The sequence below is a fragment of the Myotis nattereri genome, assembly GCF_964212035.1.
Source record: "Myotis nattereri genome assembly, chromosome: 3".
In the NCBI taxonomy this organism is placed as follows: domain Eukaryota; kingdom Metazoa; phylum Chordata; class Mammalia; order Chiroptera; family Vespertilionidae; genus Myotis; species Myotis nattereri.
The window spans coordinates 30,995,805-31,018,475 of NC_138077.1; the positions used below are offsets into that span (position 1 = coordinate 30,995,805).

General features: G+C 41.8%; 1 protein-coding gene and 1 pseudogene across 2 annotated transcripts in view; both read left to right on the forward strand.

The window, feature by feature from the left end:
- Window positions 1-8,355: 8,355 nt before the first annotated feature.
- Window positions 8,356-22,671, forward strand: part of SAMD7 (sterile alpha motif domain containing 7) — a gene marked incomplete at both ends in the record, with an annotated part of 29,086 nt that continues 14,770 nt past the window's right edge. Inside the window, 4 exons of the mRNA XM_081087968.1 lie at window positions 8,356-8,393; window positions 13,746-13,813; window positions 16,323-16,449; window positions 19,458-19,582. Of these exons, the coding sequence (XP_080944094.1) occupies window positions 8,356-8,393; window positions 13,746-13,813; window positions 16,323-16,449; window positions 19,458-19,582 (358 nt within the window). The remainder of the gene's footprint in view (window positions 8,394-13,745; window positions 13,814-16,322; window positions 16,450-19,457; window positions 19,583-22,671) is intronic.
- LOC308516858 (keratin, type I cytoskeletal 18-like) lies at window positions 16,790-19,265 on the forward strand (annotated as a pseudogene). Its single transcript has 3 exons — window positions 16,790-16,837; window positions 18,017-19,089; window positions 19,246-19,265. The product of its transcript is annotated as a keratin, type I cytoskeletal 18-like (transcript).

Below are 22,671 nucleotides of genomic sequence, written 5' to 3' on the forward strand. Positions count from 1 at the left end.
ACTGTAGTTCCCATTTTCCAAGATCCACCCTTTGTTGGGAATCTTTCTATTATTTGGAGATATACAAATAATTTTAAAAAGTCAAATTTCATTACAATTAATACCCACATAACAAAAACATGTTCAATTTTGGAAGTTTGTGTGGTTGGCCAAGTAATCTAGATTCAAGCCCCAGGAAGAGTTTTTATACTGTGATCTTTGTTCCACCACCACTCCCCCCAAAAAAACCCAAAACAAAAAACAAAAAAAACTACTAATAAGCAGACAGAAACCAAGATGGCGGCATAGGTAAACACCTGAAATTGCTGCCTTGCACAACTACTTCAAAACAACTAAAGACAAAACAGACATCACCCAGAACCACAGGAAGGCTGGCTGAGTGGAAATTCTACAACTAGAAGGAAAGAGAAAAGCACACTGAGACTCAGAGGAGGTGTGGAAGTAAAGTGCAGAGGTATGGAGGCGCACGCTGAAAGGGCTGGCAGCTGAGAACGAGGTTGTCTTTTTCAATCGGGAGGGAGTCTCAAGCTCCCGACGGCCCTGACTCCAGTTCCAGGCGAGTCTCTGGGGACCCAGACTCATACAGGGAGAAACTGGACTGTCTGGTAGCAGGCGGAACTCGAGGGCAGCTTTCTCTCAGAGGTGCTTGCAGCAATTACCGTGGGACACTGAGACCTGGGAGCCTCTTAGGACCAGACTGAGGACCAGCCATAGCTGTTTGCTCCGCCCTGTTGATTCCCTGAGACCCCGCCCCACCCAAGCTGCGAGCAGAGGCTTTTGCATATGAATGGGCGGGCCCTTTGAGATCTAAAATTACCTAACAAACTGCAGCTGGGTCAGAGAAAACCAGAACATCCAAAAGAAGGATCAAGGCCCCACAGCAGCTTGCTTTGCTTCACAGCTGGACCTCATCTGAGCACCTCCAAACCCCAAACAAGGAAGATGAATCTGCAGATCTCTCCATAGCTCCTGCTGGGTAGCCTCAGGAAGAGGCTAAATTAGCACCTCCTTAGAGATCCAAGAGCCCGTATACCTAGTGGTCAGAGTGGGACCATACAGATTACAACTCCTCAGATCCATTAGGGACACACTCAGGGGGCAGACTCAGTGAGAACCAAAGCCCCACTGAAGCAAGTCTTGCCCCAGAAGGGTGTCTTCAGCACAGAAGGTCTCCCACTGTAGACACAGCTGATTCTCACAGTCAATTGGCCTGCAGGTCAATTCCTCCCAGTGATACCAACAACAATCAAGGCTTAACTACAATAAGACTGTGCATAAAGCCCACAAGGGGGTGCACCAAGAGTGTCCACCTCAGGTAATTGGGGAGGCTGAGCCACTGGGCCCTACAGGCACCTAGCATACAAAGCCACTCTATCAACACAGGGAAGCAGCCAGAATGCAGAGACAAAGAAACAGATCACAAATGACAGAAATGGAGGAAAGCAAATGACTGGATATAGAGTTCAAAACCACAGTTATAAGGTTTTTCAAGAAATTTCTAGAAACTGCCGATAAATTTAGTGAGACCCTCGAGGATATGAAAAAGGACCAACTAGAAATTAAGCATACACTGACTGAAATAAAGAATAATATACAGAGATCCAACAGCAGACTAGAGGATCCCAAGAATCAAGTCAAAGATTTGAAATACGAAGAAGCAAAAATCACCCAAATGGAAAAACAAAAAGAAAAGAGAATCCAAAAATATCAAGATAGTGTAAGGAGCCTCTGGGACAACTTCAAGTACACCAACATCCAAATTATAGGAGTGCCAGAAGAAGAGAGAGAGCAAGATATTGAAAACCTATTGGAAGAAATAATGACAGAAAACTTCCCCTACCTGGTGAAAGAAATAGACTTACAAGTCCAGGAAGGGCAGAGAACCCCAAACAAAAGGAATCCAAAGAAGACCACACCAAGACAAATCATAATTAAAATGCCAAGGGCAAAAGACAAAGAGAGAATCTTAAAAGCAGCAAGAGAAAAACAGTCAGTTACCTACAAGGGAGTACCCATATGACTGTCAGCTGATTTCTCAAGAGAAACAATGCAGGCCAGAAGGGAGTGGCAAGAAATATTCAAAGTGATGAATACCAAGAACCTACAACCAAGATGACTTTATCTAGCAAAGCTATCATTCAGAATTGAAGGTCAGATAAAGAGCTTCACTGATAAGAAAAAGCTAAAGGAGTTCATCACCATCAAACCAGTATTATATGAAATGCTGAAAGGTATTCTTTAAGAAGAGGAAGAAGAAGAAAAAAGGTAAAGATACAAATTATGAACAACAAATACACATCTATCAACAAGTAAATCTAAAAATCAAGTGAATAAAAAATCTGATGAACAGAGTAAACTGATGAATATAATAGAATCAGGGGCATAGAAAGGGTGTGGACTGACAATTCTCAGGGGGGAAAGGGGTGTGGGGGGTGGGGGAAGAGACTGGACAAAAACCGTACACCTATGGATGAGGACAGTGGGGGGTCAGGGGGTAAAGGTAGAAGGTGGGGTGGGAACTGGGCGGAGGGGAGTTATGGGGGGAAAAAAGAGGAACAACTGTAATACTCTGAACAATAAAGATTTATTTAAAATAAATAAATAAACTACTAATAAGCAATTTACAAGTGCAATTGTTTGAACTGATTTTCCTGTTTGAAGAGAAAATGTCATTTCTTCATGTTGCCTAGCCAACTTTCTTTTCTATACCTTGTCAATTATTTTTCCTGCTTAGTATTTATGCTATGTCAGTGGTGAAGAGAGAGGATCAGGGGAGTCATGTAGAAGAAACAAAAGTCATTTGCAAAACATTTTTTGATAAATTGTAAGCAAGAACCATGTCTTTGGCGTATAGTTCTCATGGTGCTCAGCATTTTATGGCCATTAAAATCAAATGATATTTTAAAAGCACTTTGCCATGCGGGATATCATTTTTTAGTATTTTTTCAGCGTTCATGGCTTTCTAAATCTTAGTAAGATTTTAAGTGCTAAAACAAGTTAATAAGTAATATTATATTTTAATGGGGATATTAAGGAAAGTAAGACTTTTAAAATTAGGGAAATTAAGAAAAATAACTGTTAAAACTAGTATTTAAAGAAACAAAAATCTTTGTTGATTGTCTTTCTTATCTTACTATTTCCAAACTATTGTCCACTTGTGCAATATATACAGGGTAGGGCAAAAGTAGGTTTATAGTTGTTTGTATGGAAAATAATACAATAATACAACAAGAATAAACTGTGTTTCGTGTACTCACAACTGTAAACCTACTTTTACACCATCCTGCCTGAGCAAGAGATGAATCAAAGTTCACTGGTTCAATGCCATTGCCTTCATAACAATACAGTAATATACTTCATAGATATGAATATATACAAATTGATGTGATGTATGTTATAATAAATATTTTCATTTGTACAAGGATTGCTAATTGTTAGAAGCATTATAAAACAGGATCTAACAATTTCAGAAGAATGTATTTAATGCTGTCACCATATTTTTAACAAATGAATCACAATATCATTAAGCTAGAGATCCCAATTTTTTAGTTTTCTTAAATCATGCTCACAGTTGTACATCAGGAAAGTCCCAGAAAGTCAGGGAGAAGGTGACCTACCCTTTGATTCCAGGGGCACCGGGGCATCTATATTTTGGGCAAAGAAAGGGAGAACAGATGAAGAAGGGATATTTCCTATTCTTTCTTTTTGCTACATGAAAAAAAAAAAGTGTTCTTGGAATAAATCCCATTGCACTGCATTTCTATACTTACATGATTAATTTCCAGAAATAGAGCTGTCAACACTACAGGAGAAAATCATTTCAAGGGCTTGGTGGATCAGAAATGTGTCAGCATCAAAACAAATGATGATTTAAAATAGTTCAAAAACAATTTTTATTTTTCAGGGTATCCTCACCACACCCAGAAAAGTCACTGATGTTAAGTCAGTAAGAAATTTAGCAAGAACAGAATTTGAAGCTAAATTAAATAGATGGAGATGATACAAAGATGTGAAGCTACAAAGGCAGAAGCCACTTCTTAAGACGGCTCAGAGGTGGGGCCATGAGGTTTATTGCCACCGGAAGGGAGGGGGTGAGAACTTTCATCAATGAAGAAGCTGGGGTAGGCTGGCTTTGAGTCCCACACTTCCTTTTTTTAATTTACTTAGTCGAGACATTTAAACTTAAAACTAGGCTTTGTACAGAGAGAATGGATAACTTAATTCCAGATCATCCCCACTGGTTAGCATATCAAGGGCCGGGACTGGAGGACTGCTCACAGTTGTACATCAGGAAAGTCCCAGAAAGTAAGGAAGAAGGTGACCTACCCTTTGATTCCAGGGGCACCGGGCATTCTACAGTCCAGGACGCAGTGCTGTGTTAGGTGAGCACAGAGGACTTTCGCTACACGTCTCATGTGATTTCCTGGAGGAACACTTCTCAGCTAGTGCCCTGGAGCAATCCAGGATTGCCAAGAGGCCAGGCAGAGAGAGCCTGAATTAGCGTCTCTGAGTGACCCTGAGTGGCATGAATGGAAGGCCCTAGAAGTGTCTGCATCCCCTTGGGTGCTAAAAGAATAGTAGAGACGAGGTCTGGGAAGCTTGCTAGAGTGGGTCTCCAGTGCCATGCAAAAATAACTGTGGTCAAGGGCCACAGGAGACGAATGGCCAATCCGCAGTGTCAGATGCTGAGGCAGCAGGCAGTGATGCATTTGCAGACAGGGCAGTGGTGCTGCACGGGGAAGCCAGCAGGGCCCTGAGCCTGCGGGAGCACCAGGAGAGCAGAGGGAAGAATATGGTCCCTCAACTCTCTCTGAGATCCCCTCCCCGACTCCTTCACCACAGAGGCACTGCAAGCTGTCCACCCCTCAAACCAGGTGCCATCTCAAGGAAGAAAAGGAGATGGAGAAAAAAATTTAAGGGAGATAATGTAATCTTGAAATTGACCATGTTACCTGAGAAACACTGATTCTTTATATTACTGGGTAGGTTTAATTTACCAGATTGCACTAAGCATAGTTTCTCACCTCTTATCCAGAGAGTAGGACCTTGGGAGGAGACTAGACCAGATGCAGGAAAATGAAGAGGCTTTTCTTTGACGGAGTGTAGGGTACAAATTTACAACAAATCACCCCCAAGGCCACTGCTAGCCTCTCATCCTCATCTGCTCCTCTCTCCCTGTGGAGCTTCTTCCAGCCATTCTCAAACTAGCCAGGGCCTTCTGAGCCTGCCATTCCCCCTCCTCCGGCGTCACACTGTCAGAGAACCCAGCCTTCAGCACTGCTCTTTCGCTCTCATTCAGCAACAGTCACCCCCAGGACAGACCAATCCGGTTGGACTGTAGTTGAGGTGCTAGAGCAGGAAGCTGCAGGCCCCTGCTGTGTTAGGAACTACCCTTCAGATGCAGTACTGTGTGTGGGTGTCTCAGGGGAGAAGAGGAGCAACCGGCTCAGGAGAGCACTTGCGTGCTCAGGGCAGTGACTACTTTCCAACCACTGTAGGAGAATTTCAATATTTTAACAATCAGCACAGCCAGACTGGGATGTATTAACTGGATACCAGAAGCTTCTATGTCTTCTCTCCCTCTTCCAATCAGAGCCCAGACTCTCCAGAAGCCCACTATTTCTCTTACGCCCTCCATGTCAAGGCTCTTGACCAGGGGTCCTCAAACTACGGCCCGCGGGCCACATGCAAATACAAATATTGTATTTGTTCCCGTTTTGTTTTTTTACTTCAAAATAAGATATGTGCAGTGTGCATACGAATTTGTTCATAGCTTTTTTCAAACTATAGTCTGGCCCTCCAACCGTCTGAGGGACAGTGAACTGGCCCCCCGTTTAAAAAGTTTGAGGACCCCTGCTCTTGACCTTCCTTCCTTCCTTCCTTCCTTCCTTCCTTCCTTCCTTCCTTCCTTCCTTCCTCTAGTCTCAACCCCAACCTCATAGCAGGAGCTGGTGTAGGGGAGTAAGAGAAGTAACAACTGCAAGTGGGGGTCTGGAAACTCACCCAGTGTTGGATCAGGAGAAATCCTGTCACTCATGAACCCACTGGCACTCTGAGCACATTTCCAGAGCAGAATTATAAATGGTAGATTCACATTGAAATGAGGACTGCTGTTACACCGCTAGATAGGGTCATATGGCTGCCAGGAACTTAATTGAACTTTAGGATGTTGCTTGTATAAAAACAATGCATTTACAAGTTACCATTGAGCAATGTATAAACAAGCCTCTCAGACACAAGCTCTTTTAATTTGGGTATTATCAGAGTGATGAAATCTCTATGCATTTATTATTCACTAGAGGTCCGATGCACTAAATTTGTGCAAGAGTAGGCCTTCCTTCCCCCAGCTGCCAGCACCGGCTTCCCTCTGGCACCTGGGACCTGGGCTTCCCTCACAGAGGGAGGCCCCACCCACCTGCCGCAGCCCACGGGTCGGTGGCCTGGGCCTCCCTCTGCGGGGCAATCATGGGGTGATGGCTGGGCCCCCAACCAATTGCATTGCCCCATGCCTTGGCTGGCCTGGCACCAGTGGATGTCATAGTGTGGTCGTCCGGAAGGTGTTTCGGTCTAATTAGCATATCATGCTTTTATTATTATAGACTAGAGGCCCAATGCATGAAATTCATGCAAGGGGCTCTGCCCACACAGACCCGGCCTGGGCCCTCGCAGCCCTGGCTTCATCTGGAAGGTTGTCCAGATAGTTGTTCTGCTGTTTGGCCTAATTGTCATATTAGCTCTTTATAATATAGGATTAGCAGAAACATCAAAATATACATATAATACAATGAGAAAGGCAGTTCAGTAAAGAGATTGAGGCAAAGGGACACTAATGTTAGAAAAAACAAGCCATAGGTAGTTTCTGGTTTTAAAATGCATGCCTAAAGGCAAGTGGAGCTTACTGCTAGCCAACGGAAAGAAAAATTTACTGGTTACATAATTCCTGAGATTTTGTTTTGGCCTGATTTCTCTGGAAAATGCCCAATTATGCCTGGTACTGAAGGCTGAGAAAAATTTCTCTCATGGATCCTCAACTGAGGACTCCATGTAATGTCGTTACCTAACATCATAGCTAACACTTAGTGGGGACTATACAAGTACTTGTCAGCACTGTTGCCTTCACATCTCAAAAACACTCTCTGAGACTCTTCTGAGGTGGGGAAAAGGTGGCTCAGAGAAGTTCAACAACTTGGCCAGGCCATACAGCTCAGAAATGGTGGGCCTGGGACTTGACGGGGTCTGTTGGTCACTGAAGTCCCTGCTGTTGTGTGCTGTTTTATGAATGGTAACCCTAGAGTGACATCAGTCAGTACTTTCTGGTGTTTCTTACAATGGCCTCAATAGCCAATGACAATGTGTGTCAACAAAGGAACAAATTATCTTCAAACAGGAAGCCTAAAGCATTACTTGTAACACTTTAATTTTTTTATATTAAATTTTGTACTTTCCACTTCTAGTGAATTAGTAGGAATAAAAAAAAAGAATGTTATTTTTCAAGGCTACAAATTCTCTATTTCTCTAGTAAATAAAACAAGTAGAATTTTCGCCCTAACTGGTTTGGCTCAGTGGATAGAGCGTTGGCCTGTGGATTGAAAGGTCCCAGGTTCGATTCTGGTCAAGGGCACGTACCTTGGTTGCGGGCACATCCCCGTGGGAGGTGTGCAGGAGACAGCTGATCGATGTTTCTCTCTCATTGATGTTTCTAACTCTCTATCCCTCTCCCATCCTCTCTGTAAAAAATCAATAAAATATATATATTTTTAAAAAGTCAAATTTTCAAAGTTCCATGTTTTCTCTTTTGTGTAGGTGGTAGCTCTCCCAGAGACTCTGAAGGGTTTCTCACTGTCTGTGAGAAGTAAAGTACACTTGTCAATGCGAGAAGATTCTTTCTTAAATAGTCTGCCACCTTTTGTTTAATTTTGCTGCTCCGTGGAAAGCAGCTTTATTTTTTGTCCTACTTGCAAAAGGAACTTTTCCACTAACACCTGTTGGAAATATGAAAAAGGTTATATTTCCATCAGTCTTTTCCCTTTGTGTTGAAGGACAGCAGTAAGTGAATGCCCACAAAGCACCTTAGAGGCTAAAGAAGGATTACACTGAAGGCTAAACCCTGAGGCAGGTTTATGTTCCCTGCAGTGCACTTTCCCGGGGCTTAGCATCTTTTCTCCTGGCTGCTGAGGACACCGGAGGGCACCATATCTGCCGTGAAATAGGACTAATCACCTTAGCTGAGTTCGTAGTTAAGGCCAGGGGAAGTAACAGAGACAGTGTCTGCTGCAGTGGCCAGATGTGCTTTTCAACCTGCAGGCAGAGAAGCGTCTGCAATTGAAAGGCAGAAAGTCTTCCGGTGGATTTTCCATGTGCAGTGTCAACACCAAGACGTCTTCCCAGAGGATGTGAGTACACAAATCTGCACACTGGCTAGTCCAGACCGAGGCTAGTCGCTTTTACCAAAAATGTTTGCATATGTAAAGTAAAAGGACAATTTGATCTTAAAAGGAATATAGCTCTATAGGAGGCTAATGAAAATAGGAGAAGTAAGAAAATAATCTTGTATAAGTATCGTCAACAGCATTCCTCCCATAACCACTGGTAGGTACAAGAAATATATATATATATAAAATAAAACACAGTACACTTCGGAAACACAAATTTATATAAAGTTTTATCTGTAAATGTTATCGGCTCTGATACTAGCAGTATGGTAATGTTATTGGCTCTGATACTAGCAGTAATAAGTTCTTATTTGGCTGAAGCTACTAACAAGTAAAGGTAATATACTGCTTCTGTTAAGTAAAGAAATAAATACTACCTTGCCTTAATTTTTTTTAAGTGAAGGCAAAAGGAAGTTTTAAAAGATAAAGTCAGTTTAAAGTTATATATAAATTTAAGTGTTTTCTCATCTTCAAATATATCAAGTACCTGCCTCAGTGTGTTACTGCTACATATTTACTGTACATAATTATTTTAATGGCTTCCCTCCCATTACTGCAGGTAACCATATTCCAAAAATTGTTATAATATATGGGCCATGAAGTGTCAAAGTAGATCATTTCAGGGAGGAAAAAACCATTGAGGAATAAGCAATCATAATCATGAAAATAATATCTTTATGTTACTATTTCTTAATTCATTCTCTGCAACTATCTAAAATACCTGAAATTCAGTTCAACTATATGAGTACTACTAGAATTTCTTTAGTCTATGTACGAATTTATATATAATAGATTGTGGTTCACAATCTTTTGAAGGAAGGGAACATAATTTATACAAATTGTAATAGCACATAACGTCTGTTACATTCAAGTAGAAAAGGTATTACATAATTTCTACTTGCTTAATGATGTCAAAGGTTTATCCCATGTGGCACAATATCTGCAAATGTGCCTAGAACTTTACATTTTAAGAAGGTGTGGATGGATCTAATGATAATGAGCTTCCAGAATGAAAAGAAATATGTGGTGAGGGAACCATGCACATACCATTTGCCTTCACCAACACTTCCAGGGTATATTCACTGTGAGGAGCTATGTTTAGAAAGTGCTAAAGCACATGCCTCTAGTAAAAGTGAAATCTATTTTACGGTCACTGCCAAATGCTTCTGTATTAAGTGTCTTTGCTGGCAGTATACTACAGTGATAACTCATTTTTGTGTATACTGTGCTAGAATAACAGAAAAGGTGCTTGTTGTTATTTAAAACCAAAATTAAGTCTAGCTGCCTTCTAAAATGGAATGTTAGTGGCTTAATTCAAACCAGTAGAAAAGAACTCTCTAAATTTCCTATCTTTGGTAAAGATGGGAAGGAAGGGAGTAAGTAGTGACCCAGAGTGGAGGGCCCATGAGTAGAGGCTCAGAGCAGAGTCTGGAAGAGGGTCTAGAGAGGCCTCTGCAAAACAAAATGGGGAGAATTGGTTTGGAGTTGTTGGGGTACCAGCTGAAAGAAGGTCAAGGAAACGAACAAGAAACTAGAGGCTGACTTGTCAAAATGACCCAGAGGAATGGAGAAGTCATGTTCAATTTTATGTTGTTTTTGACACACCCCCCCCACTCCAATTGGCCAAAACCTCAGTAAAGTTGGCTACACGCTGAGAGTGGTTTTATGTGGATATTGAGAGAAGTGGACTGCATTCTGAGTCAGTGAGGCATGGGGTAGACTGGGAGCCCCACAAGAGCAAAAATGTTTAGACCGAGTGCCCACAAGGATGAAATCCCCGGGAATGGGCAGAAGCCTTGTGGAGGATGTGGGACAGGGGCTGAAGGTGATATCAGTCACTCAAATTTTAAGCAGCAATATCATTTGTCCTATTATAAATTACTGTGATGCACATTTGGGATGGAGATATTTTAAACTATTTCTTCCACTTGAAATGAGTGCTTGGATAATTTTAGAATTCCCTTGTAATCTTCTCAAGAAATATGTGATTCTAGAATTAGAACAAGCAAATATTTTATGCCAATTTATCCATCTAGTCTTACCTTCAACTTTATTTCAATTAACAAATGTATTTTGAATATTGTTATAATAATTTGTATTTTATTGTATTTAACACAATATTTTATATATTCTAAAACTTTTCTTGTATTGGATATAAAAATAGTTTTTTCACACTTCTAACTACAGCTATGAGAAAATAGCATGATGTCTTTTATCACAGCTAATTTTTCTGTTAGAAGTATCTATATATAGAAAAGCCCAGCGACTGGAACGGCAGAAAGACCAGAACGACCAGTGGCTATGATGTGCACTGCAGCAGCCAACCAGCCTGATCCGGGCCCCAATCAGCCCCCCCGCCTCCCCGCCCTGGCCCCCAACTCCCCAATCAGGAGGGGGGCCAGCCAGCCAACCCCCCACCCCCCCTCCCCGCCCCCCCCACCCCCCCCCGCTGGCCTGGCCCAATGGGCCTCCATCAGGGCGGGCCGGCCAGTCCCCACCAATGCACAAATTCGGTTTGATAATGAAATGCTTTGGGGCAGCTCTTTTGGCCTTCCTAGTTTTAAAAATGATTTCCCATGCATTATTTTTAAAAACCAAAATATACTTAAAGACGTGTGAAATATGCTTTAGCATTAACATGCTTTTCAGAACTCACATTAATATAGGACACTTAGGACTATGTGAAGATTGTTTTATACCTTAAACAAAAGACCTCTAAGGATATCTCCTTCTAATTTTAATTTAAGAATTTATTTTTTTTCCAAGAATTGTAGAAACACTTGATCCTCCTAATCTTCCTTTTTAATGTAAAAACTTACCAAATACAGCAGTTATTTTAAAATGTACTTATTTAGAATGAATACATCCTAGAATTCAAGCATCATACATGCAACAAATATTTTCTATATAATTGCTCAAAATCAGACTTGGCCAAACTCAAATTGCACTGGCTTTAATGAATAATCATTTCATTCTATTTCAGTGAGAAAATGAAATAGAATCAGATTTGCAGCTGGCTACTGTGCGCCATGCAAGCTTTTAGTAAATATCTGCTGACTTGGCAAGGCCTTCAGTTCATGAAGTTCATGTCTTACTACTACTGCCCTAATCAGTTGAGACAGAATTAGCACTAGCTAAGTCGCCTTTATGCTGCCTGAAGGAGTTTGTTGAGGGTAAGAGTCTGAAGACAGAGATTAAAGAGTCCTCATCCTCCTAAAGTGCTGGGCATCCCAGATGAGAGCTCTGGGTCAGAGAAATCCAGCCAAATGCAGACCTAAGCACAGGGCACTGCCGCACTGGGGATTACCAGACACGCTCCGCATTTAAAACGGATATCCCAGTTTGCATTTTGAATCAAGGGCATTTCATCTGCCATAGCAAAGTGACCTTGGTTCACAATTTGTCTACGTGTGTGTGTCTCTTTATAAAGAGGATACCCAGAAAATGTGAAAATTAGTATTTAAAGAATCATGACGCAGTATCTCCAAAATGGTGTATATGCAGAAACTTAGATTTGGAGCTTCACGTATCTACCTGGCTGATGAAAGGAAAGATCTGGCCAATCCCAGAATATTTCCTTGGAGTGTCCTGATAGTATTTGCTTTAAAATATAATTTGTTTCAGGAGAGTGAAACTGTTCTGTATTTTGGTGAATACATGTCATTATACACTTGTCAAAACCCATAGAATGTACAACACTAAGGATGAATTCTAAGGTAAACTGTGGACCTTGGGTGATAGTGATGTGTCGATGTAGATTCATCAATTGTAACAAATGTACCACTCAAGGGAAGGCTATAAATTGGTGGGGGAGAGGTATATGGCAAATTCTCTGTGCTGTGTACTCAATTTTGTTATGAACCTAAAAATATAAAATTATATATATATATATATATATATATACACACACACACACACTAGTGCCCCAGTGCACAGATTTATGCACATTGAAAGGAAATTAATTAGAAGGTGGCCGGCGGGGTGGAACTGGGCGAGATGGGCCTGCCCTGGAGCCAACCTCCCTCAGTCCCTCTCCCTCCAGCCGCACCTGGGTTGGTGCCAGGGAAGGGCGTCTGTGGATTGAGCTGGTTCCCTCCGGCAGGTGGGGTCCCTTGGCCTGGCCTGGGGGGATCGAGCAGAAACTGGCTCTCCAACATCCCCCAAGGGGTCCCGGATTGCAAGAGGGTGGTTCTCGGGTGATGCACCCTGAATCGGGCTCTCTTCTCTCTGGTTCTGGGGTGCATCACCAAGAATCGCAGCTGCCAAGTCACCGCAGCTCGGCAGCTCCTGCATTGAGTGTCTGCCCCCTGGTGATCATTGCACTTCATAGCTACCGGTTGGACGGTCAGATGGTCACTTAGCCTTTTATATATATAGATATATGTATAATTTTGGAAAACAAAACAGGCAAAACCTGAAAAAAAAAATAAGGCATCTTAGTCCATTCAGGCTGCTGTAACAGATTACTATAGTCTGGGTGGCCTATAAACACAGAAAATCCCTGGAGGCAGGAAGTCCAAGATGAAGGTGCCAGCAGATTCAGTGTCTGATGAGGACCTTCTTCCTGGTTCAGAGACGGGCATCTTCCTGTTGTGTCCTCATGTGGCAGAGGGGTCAGGGAGATCTCTGCGATCTCATTTCTAAGGACACTAATCTCATTCATGAGGGCTCTACCTTCATGACCTAATCACCCCCAAAAGACTCTACCTCCAACACCATCACATTGGGAATTAGGTTACAATATAGGAATTGGGGAGAGGAAGGGGGATATAAACACTCAGTCTATAATACCAGGCAATGTTGTTACTTTTTAAAGAAAATTTGGGCAGCAATAGACATGATAGCGGTAAGTAAAGAAACACTCCCTCACCAAAGAAACCAGGAGAGCCAAGTGGAGCTCAGAATCATAACACTTAGATGTGGCAGGTGCCAGGGACTCATTGTCCTCCCCAGAGACCTCCATGATATGGGGATATTTCCCTAGAAATTGGAAATAAATTATATTTTAAGTAAAAACTTGGTGGATTGGATTGATTAAAAAATAATAAACTACCATATCAAAAGTGTAACAACATTTTATAGATTACATTCATTTCCCTTGGCATTGCATAAAGAGAAAAAGCCAAACCCAAGAACCATAGAACCCAGAACAGATATGGTATCAAGAAGGGCTTTAAATTATATTTAAATTAGGTGAGACTTGTCTCTGGTGCCTCGTTTCTTTATCTCCATTAGCCTGATAGCCTGTGCTCTCCACTTACTTCATTGAACATGTAACTAACAGGGGGGAAAAATCCTGCTATGTTGTTGCAGACAATGGACCCTGCAGAGCCTCGTAGAAATATGCCTGTGCCCGGCGAACCCGGCAGTCCAGAAGAAAGGTATCTGTGCCGGTTATCTAGTGGAATGACACTAGAAGGTAACCACTTTGTCTCAACTGCACTAGACACTGATGCTGCCCTATCCTACATCCCCTTGGTTCTCTTCCGAGTTCACCTGCAACCATGGAGGTCATTTTCCATCTTGAGCACCTGCATTGCTCAGCTTCGCAGTCTGAAGGCTTTCTTCTGCACCATAGGACTTTGCTGGGTCAAGGTCAGGCATAACCCAGATGTGAGGGAGAAGTGTGCTGACAGCAATTGCTGGGTAAATAGCCAACTCTTTGTCGTTCACTTGGACATTTCTGAGGTGTATACTACACGGATTCTTAGAAGGTCCCCGGCAGGATTGAGCACCAGTTGCCCACAGTAGTAACTCACACATAATTCACCCTTTATTGACTTTTCCCTTCCTCATTTCACTTTCCCTCTCCCTTATGTGGGCTTCTTGGGATCACCTCTCAAATAACTACCTGCACTCAATCTCTTGTCTCCAAGCCTGCTTAAAGGGAATCCCGAATAAAACAGTCTCATTTACTTGTGGTGACTAATCTCCATGGCATTTCCCTAAGTTGGCATGTGTGAGGAAGAGGGGTGGTCAACCTCTAGGCAATCCTTGCTCCTGAGGAATTCTGCACTGCTCCCTGTCTCCCTTCCCCTTCCTCCTGATTTGTCTCAAGCATCCCATAAAATGCAAGATGAGCACTACATTTTATAATTTCAAAGATTCTCTCTCATTCATTGGTAAATTCAAACTTCTTCAAAAGACAACTTGTGACAGAAATAAAAGTTCATAATGTTTCTAAATGAACCACCAGGATGTATCCCACATCATTCTGTTGTGTGCTGGACTAAGGGGAAGAAGGTGGCTGTGCACAAACTTTCATGTGGAGGGCCTGCGATTTCAAGCCACAGGCCAGCGTCCCTGCCAGAACTGCAAGTCGTGTCTGACATATGCCCAGCCCACATTCTTTGTTGGCATTCTCACCATAGCTGGCAGGCACCTAGTAGATATTTTTATTCGAATCCTGACAGAAATACAGTGAAAATAAATCAACACAAAAAACATTGAAAACATTTATAGATATATGGCGAACGCAAATGTTAAGGGACCCATGGACTTGAATTTACAATTTTGTCAGTAGGTCTGTCTGATAAAGAAGTTAAAGAAGTTATTGCTTATTTAAATACTGTATATTTTTAGTTATTGAATCTTATGATTGTATTAACTATTTAAAATTTAAATCAAATGTACACAAGAAAGGAAGAAAGAATGGAAGATCACTACTTTGAAAAGCAGAATTTTTCTTCCTAATTTCCTTTTTTTCCCCAACTATAGTTGTAGATCTCTTGGTTGGTTTATTTATTTGTTTACTAGAGGCCTAGCACAATTTAAGTTGTGTGAGTAGGCACCCCGCAGGCTGCCGCGGGAGTCAGGCCGGATCCTCACTACAGGCGGCTGGGACCCGCCCCTGACTCCTGCCTCAGGCCCCCCCTGCCTGTGTCCGCTCTGTGGCTGCCCAAGCCGACGTGGCCTCTCGGCCAGCCCCAGGCCCCCTGGACCTCTGCCTGTGTCTGCTCTGGGCTGCCAGAGCACTGCACCAGCTTGGGCAGGCCCCCCTGTGTCTGTCTCCATCTCTGCTCCGGGCCTCACCTGCGCGCACAACCTCCTCCTGTCAGGTCGTGACCTGTTACGGTGTCCTGGCCTAATTTGCATATTACCTCTTTTTATATCTATCTATATCTATATCTATATCTATATATATATATATATATATATATATATATATATATATATATATTTTAGTACAACTGATGATGCAGGAGAAGCTAAAATAACCTGTTTGACCCATACTTGTTTAAAATTTAAAATTATCCAAGGGACATTAATAATTAACAAGAAAACGTAAGGCAAAATATTATCCCCTTAACAAGGGTCTCTTTTTCTGATCACTATGCTCTGAAGAGAAAGTTATGAATCCTTGTGCTTATATATGTTTGAATATAACTTGGTCACTTGTATTAATTAAATACAGTCTCATGCTTTCAGCCTGTATCCTTTCTAATTAGACATATTGTTAGCCATTAAGGAGATTTCCCCTTTGTTTTAATCTTATCAACTACTAGGAATATTTTTCCAAAGATTGAACATAAGAGAGAGTATCTGCATTTTTACCTCTGGAAACACACAAATCAAATTAAGCTGTAAGAGTGGAAGTTGGTATTTCTGGAATCTTGACGAGCTGGTTTAATTTTGTTATTGCCTGTAATGTGCTTTGCTATTACCTGTGGGCGCTGCAACAAGTTTCAAGGGCACATGGATAAAACACTAAGTTCTACAGTTGTATCTGGGTGCTGACAATGGAAGGGTTTTTGTGTAACTGAAAGCTTGGTGCTTCTAGTTTTCCCAAGTGTTGGGAAAATACAAAAGGTGTTCATTGTGTTAAGAAGAATTCAAATAGTTCTCAAAAAGTAGAGTTATTTATTAACGTATCTATCTGGTTCTTTTTAGAATTCCATCAGTGGCGAGAGATATCGATGCTAAATCCCACGATGGCCATGAACCCTTTATTGACAGCATCAGGGCAGCAAAGGATCCCACTGTTTCCCTCACCATTTGAACCTCTGCCTGTGGATAGGTATTTATTTCCAACATAATATTATGGTGAAAGGAGAACATGGATAATCATTTGCCACAACCTTTTGGAGCAAGGATTCAGGATCTTGAGAAGGGGCCGCGCACAAATGAACGCACTAGACAAGAAATATGAATTTAGAAGGCATGGGGAGCCAGGTGGAAACCTTTCTCTAATGGAGAGGCTCCCTGACTTCTCTTCCCATTTGCTTTTATTCACTTGAATACACATTTGCCCTTTAGGAATGCATACAGGCATATCAAAGGTAAAGTTTGGCAAACAGTAAAAGGATTATCAGGTTAGGGGATTGTGTGAGCCATTTGGCCAACAACAGGGCAATATTATGCTGATTTTCAGCCCTGATGAATATCGCATTAATATGTTCACTACTGTTGGTCTTAGCCTCTGGCAATCATTAAGTTTTTGGATGATTTTAACCTCAGTGTTGTTTTATGGTCTAATGTTACTTTAGTGAACAGTGGTGCAATAATTCATGTCAAGATACTCTGCTGACTGTACCTTCAACACACTTCCCATCATTTCCCCTTTGAGGCCTGCTTGACATATTCAGCAAATAGCTAACAAGCACTTTTACCATGTGACAAGCATTGTGCAGGTATGAACATTGGTAGAGTCTCTGAGAGCTGCCATAACAAAATATCACAGACTAGGTGGTTGCAACAACAGAAATCTATTTCTCCCAGTTCTAGAAGCTGAATGCCCTAGATCAAGGTGGCGACAGGGTTGATTTGTGGTGAGACCTCTCTCCTTTGGCCTGCAGACAGCTGCCTTCTTGCTATGTCCTCACATGGCATTTTTCTCTGTACTTGTGGACTCCTGGTATCTCTTCCTCTTCTTATAAGGACAGCAGTCCTGTTAGATTAGGGCTCCACACTTTTGCCCTCATTTAAACTTTTAATTACCCCATTAAAAGCCTTATCTCTAAATACAGTCACATTGTGGAGTAGGACTTCAGCATATGGATTTAGGGGACACAATTTAGTTCATAATAATTGGATACCCTGGGTTTCCTGTGATAGAACAAATCTTCCTATTCAATAAAAGTGACAGTATCAATATTTATGTAGCACACTTTGGCAGTTTCTTATTTTACCTTCTTTAGAATATTTTGACATTCTGAGGAGAGAGTAAACATCTATTATTTATTCCTGTTCATGAAGCAGGAACAATACATTTGACTTCAAAAAGCACTGAAGTTTGGCAAAATAATTAAATTATTTACCCAGAAAATCAAACTTTGGTTCCAGATGTCAGAACCCAAGTCAAATATCTCCAGTAAATGAGATAAGAATGTTGTGGTCAGAACAGTATGTGGGGGGTGGCTCAAACCCAAGACATGGCCTCTCATCGTCCTCCCAGACAACATTAGCTCAGCACCCATTCAAGCGTCTCCACAAACTATTGGACCCTGGGCTCCATGCAGTCACCCAACCACCAGCCAGGCTGGCCAGCAGCATGGCCGGCATCTATGCAGGCTCTGGGCGCTTGGGCTCTTGGATCTCTGTGTCCCTCTCCATGAGCATGCAGGGTAGCTGGGGGCCCAGGGTAGCTGGGGGTCGGGGACATGGTGGGCATAGGGGGCATCCAGAGCAAGAAGGAGACTATGCAATGCTTGAATGACCATTTGGCCTCCTACCTGGAAAGGATGAGGATCCCGGAAGTTGATAATTGGAGGCTAGAGAGCAAAATCCAGAAACATTTGGAGAAAAAGGGACCCTGGGTTAGAGACTATCAGGATGTGAGGGCTCAGATCTTTGCAACTTCTGTGGACAGACAATGCCAGCCCTGCTGCTGATGACTTCAGAGTCAAGTATGAGACAGAGCTAGCCAAGTGCCAGTCTGTGGAGAATGACATCAATGGGCTTTGAAAGGTCACGGATAATATCATTGTCACTTGGCTACAGCTGGAGACAAGACAGAGATCGAGACTCTCAAGGAGCAGCTGCTCTTTATGAAGGAGGAACACTGGGAGGAAGCAAATGGTCTACGAAATCAGATTACCAACTCTGGGTTGACTATGGAGTTGGATGTTCCCATATCTCAGGACCTCAGCAAGATCATGGTGGACATCTGGACCCACTATGACCAGATGGCTCCGAAGAACTGAGCGATCGAGACAAGTACTGGTCCCAGCAGATTGAAGAGAGCACCACAGTGGTCACCTTGCAGACCACTGAGATAGGAGTTCCTGAGATGACACTCATAGAGCTGAGACATACAACCCAGTCCTTGAACTCTATGAGAAATTTGAAGGCCACCTTGGAGAACAGCCTGAGGGAAGTAGAGACACGCTATGCCATGCAAATGGAAAAGCTCAATAGGATTCTGCTGCAGCTGGAGTCAGAGCTGGCCCATACCTGGACAGAGGGACAGTCCAGCCCTAGGAGTATAAGACTCTGCTGAACATCAGGGTCAAGCTGGACGCTGAGATAGCCATCTACCACCCTCTTGCTGGAAGAAGGGGAAACTTTGATCCTGATAACACCCTGGACAACAGCAACTCCACACAATCCATCCAAAAGACCATCACCCACAGGATTGTGGGTGGCAAAGTGGTGTCTAAGGTCAATGACACCAAAGTTTTGAGGTGTCAAGGCAGCAGAAGCAGGGAACTCCTTGGCGGTGGGAAGGGGGTGGGAGGGGAGAAGGCCAATAAAAAGTTCAGAAATTGTTAAACATTTTTTTTTTAAAGGAATACTATGTTGGTCATGGAAAGTCAGATCTTTTCTTTCTGACATCCCTAAAACTTTTCTTTCCTATTTTTTCTGTTGTTGTCAGTTGGGTCAATTCTTCCTTAGTAGAGTCCTTCCTCCAATCTTCCTTACCCTATTTCTACTTAAACCAATAGGGAGTGCAGGGCTTCTGTACTTCATTTTGGGAAGAGATGATAGAATCCAATATGGCAATAAAACAAAATCTCGTTGCTTCTGCAATGGAAATTTTGTACAGTCACATCCTCATTTTTATCTATTTCATATTTTTTTCCCTAGAGATGTATTGCCTTCCACTGTGGCTCCAACTGACCCAAGACAGTTTTGTGTTCCATACCAATTTGGATCCTCTGTTCAACCAAATGCAAACATGCCGAACATGATGTCCAATCGTGTCTACTCAGGTATGAGCAATCGATGGCTCTCATCTATGGAGCCGCTGTGAACTGGAGGCTGCAGTGTGTAGCAGTTATACTTGTAGTTTCTGCAGTTACTACTTATATTTAAATTATGGTTCCACCACTGGGTGACCAAGTGGAAGTTGCTTCACTTCTCCAACTATCAATTGACTGATGAATAACATGAAAATCTGCAATATTACTATCTGTCTTACAGGTAAGAAACTGATGAGGTCATGAGGAGATGAGATCTTAGAATTAAAGGGGCTTAGGGAAGTTTATATGTGGCCTAATAGGCCATAGTGAGGACTTGCCTCTTATTCTGAGTAAGAGCGGGTAACTTTTGATGAGTTTGAGCAAGGTTGTTACATGGTCTGACTTACATTTTACCAGGATCACTCTGGCTGCTGTTTGGGGTCAAATTTAACAGGGCAAAGTTCTGGGAATAAATTGATGGGAGTAAATGGGTTATTAGAATAGTTGAAAGGTTATGCTGGATTGGCCCAGGTGGTGACAGTAGGAATAGGAATAGTGGTTGGATCCTGTAATTATTTTGAAGGTAAACAGCAGGATTTTGTCACAGTTTAGATATGAGAGGTGAGATGAGTGACATATAATTTTAGTCTGAGTAATTAGAAAGGTGATGTTGTTATATACTGATTTGAGGAATACTGTGAGAGGAAGAGTTCTTGGGGCAGAAGAGCTATCATAGGCTCAGTTTTGTTCATATTACAATTGAAATCCCTAATAGATAATCAATGAGAGGTGTCAGGAAGGCAGCTGAAGTCCAGGGAGGACTTCTGGAGACACTGCAACATAACTTTGGAAGTTATCAGCATACATAAGTGTAGGTTAGATCATCATCCAAATGTGAATGTGGATAGATATTAAAAGAATGATCCCTGGGACATATCAAGAGGGTTGAGAAGCTGTGGAGGAACAAGCAAGAGAGAGACAGAAGGAGCAAGCAGTGAGTGGGAAGAAACCCAGGAGAGTATAGAAGCCTGGAAGACAAAGGAATAAATTTTTAAGGAGAAATTGAACAACTGTGTCAAGTATGCCAATCATAGATCAAGTAGAGGAAAACTTAAGACTATATGAATAGATTTGGCTATGTGGAGGTCATTGGTTGTCTTGATAAGAGCTATTTTAGTAGTGTGGTAGCAGTGAAAACATGACTGGTAGGGGCAAGAAAGACTAGGAGGAGAGAATTTCCTCACCATATTGAAGATCAAACTGATGCATATTATCTCCCCAAAACTATATGCGCGAGTTTCTGGTTGTCCCTGCTTCCCAACTCCAACAAGTCTTAATAGATACAATGGAGTGAAAAGCCCAACCCAGAAAAGAAATATGATTGCTATCAGGGCCAGTGAAACACTGGCCTGCCTGGATCTGAGCTACCACAATGGGTCCACTGCAGTGAGATTGGGTGTCTGAACAAGGACCAGATATGAAACTAGACACCCACACTGGAGTGGCCCAAGGACCAAATAAGACAGCTGATTCTGGATGCAAGTCCCATCTGGCAGCCAGAACCCAACAAATAGTAAAGCCATGGCTACAGGCAACAGATAAATAGACCACAGACTCAGAGTGTCCTTCTTAGAGATAAAGAATTCAGAAACTGCTAATATTTGGATACAAACAAGCAGGTTGATTACCTGTCCCAAGGCCATAGGTCAGGTCCCCACCTCAAGGCTGATGTTTGGGAAAATAAGCACAGGCAGGGTAGGCCCTCAGTCCTATAGCAACTGAGCTTCTAAGTCAGTTAGCAAAATAGAAATTAAGACAGGGGTCTATTTCAAAAATAAGGATGTTAGAGAGGGAGTGACTTATTGCAGCTAGACTAGCACTAAGTTTGAGGTCACTTATTTGGGAAGAAGAAATAAACTTGGAATAGGTTTGATGAGTCCAGATTTCAAAAGGTCCTAAAATGTGGGTCATTAGAATGGTGCTCTCTACTCTGGACTTCTCACAGACTCTCTCTGCATCCTTGGGCAGTACAGCATGAGCTGGGCACTCTCATGCATGTCAGCCAGCTCATGGAGAATATCTTGAAGCCACTCAACTATAAAAATATAGAGCTTTAGAGTGAGCGGGACTTTTAGAGATCACCTCATCTAACCTCTGATTTTTAAAAATGACAAGAACCTCAAAAAAGATATAGGGTGCTTTATCTCAAGATAGGTTGCTATTAATCGTTGAATGAGCTCTACCAGCTCAATACTGAGCAAGTATAAGGAGATACTTATCCTCCTTCTGGGGAGAACAGATTTACACAAGTAAAAATATAGCTGAACAAAGCTGTGTATAATAAATGCAATTTGTGTATTTATTATTATTAGAATGTACTCTGTGGATCTGTGCTAGTTTGTGAAGTGTTGGTACAAATAAATGTATAAATGGAGAGTAAGGGCTTAGAAACTTTCATGGCAATTTGAAGGGTAATTTTATGTCTATTAATCTAATGATTTAAAAAATGTTTGCTTGTATGTATTCTTATCTTTACTTCCATTTTCTAAAACATCATTTTATTGTATTTTTAAAAAGGATTGGTCCATGATGGATTGAAAATTTAAAAAGAAAAGAATTATCTCACCATAGATGGTTTGAGAAACAAAAGTATAGATGCTAGGTGCATTAGGAGTGCAGATAAAGAAAAAAATCAATATAGTGTTATGTTACTAGTCAAGAATAGAGCCTTGAATTCTGATTATGCTGTCATTATTTCAAGACATTTTAGTAGGTTGACACAAAGAATACAGTTGCAACTCCACTCCATTGAAATTGTTCAAGAAAAAGTATTTTCCTCAGATGCACCAAAATGTCCAGATAGAGAACTATATATTTCATCCTCTTAACTCATGCATTTATTTTCAGGGATTTCAGCACATCAAGAAGCACTTAGTTACATTTTTTTAAAGGTCAACTAATTCCTTTTGTACCTAAGGGGGGGCGGGGGGAAAGCTATCAATTTTTACTTTGAAAGCAAGAGGTCAAGAGATCCACAGCTTATTTTATATTTTTCCTTCTGAGGGCAGAAAATGTCCCCAATCATGGACCGACCTTAAAGAAAAAAAAAGTATCTAGTG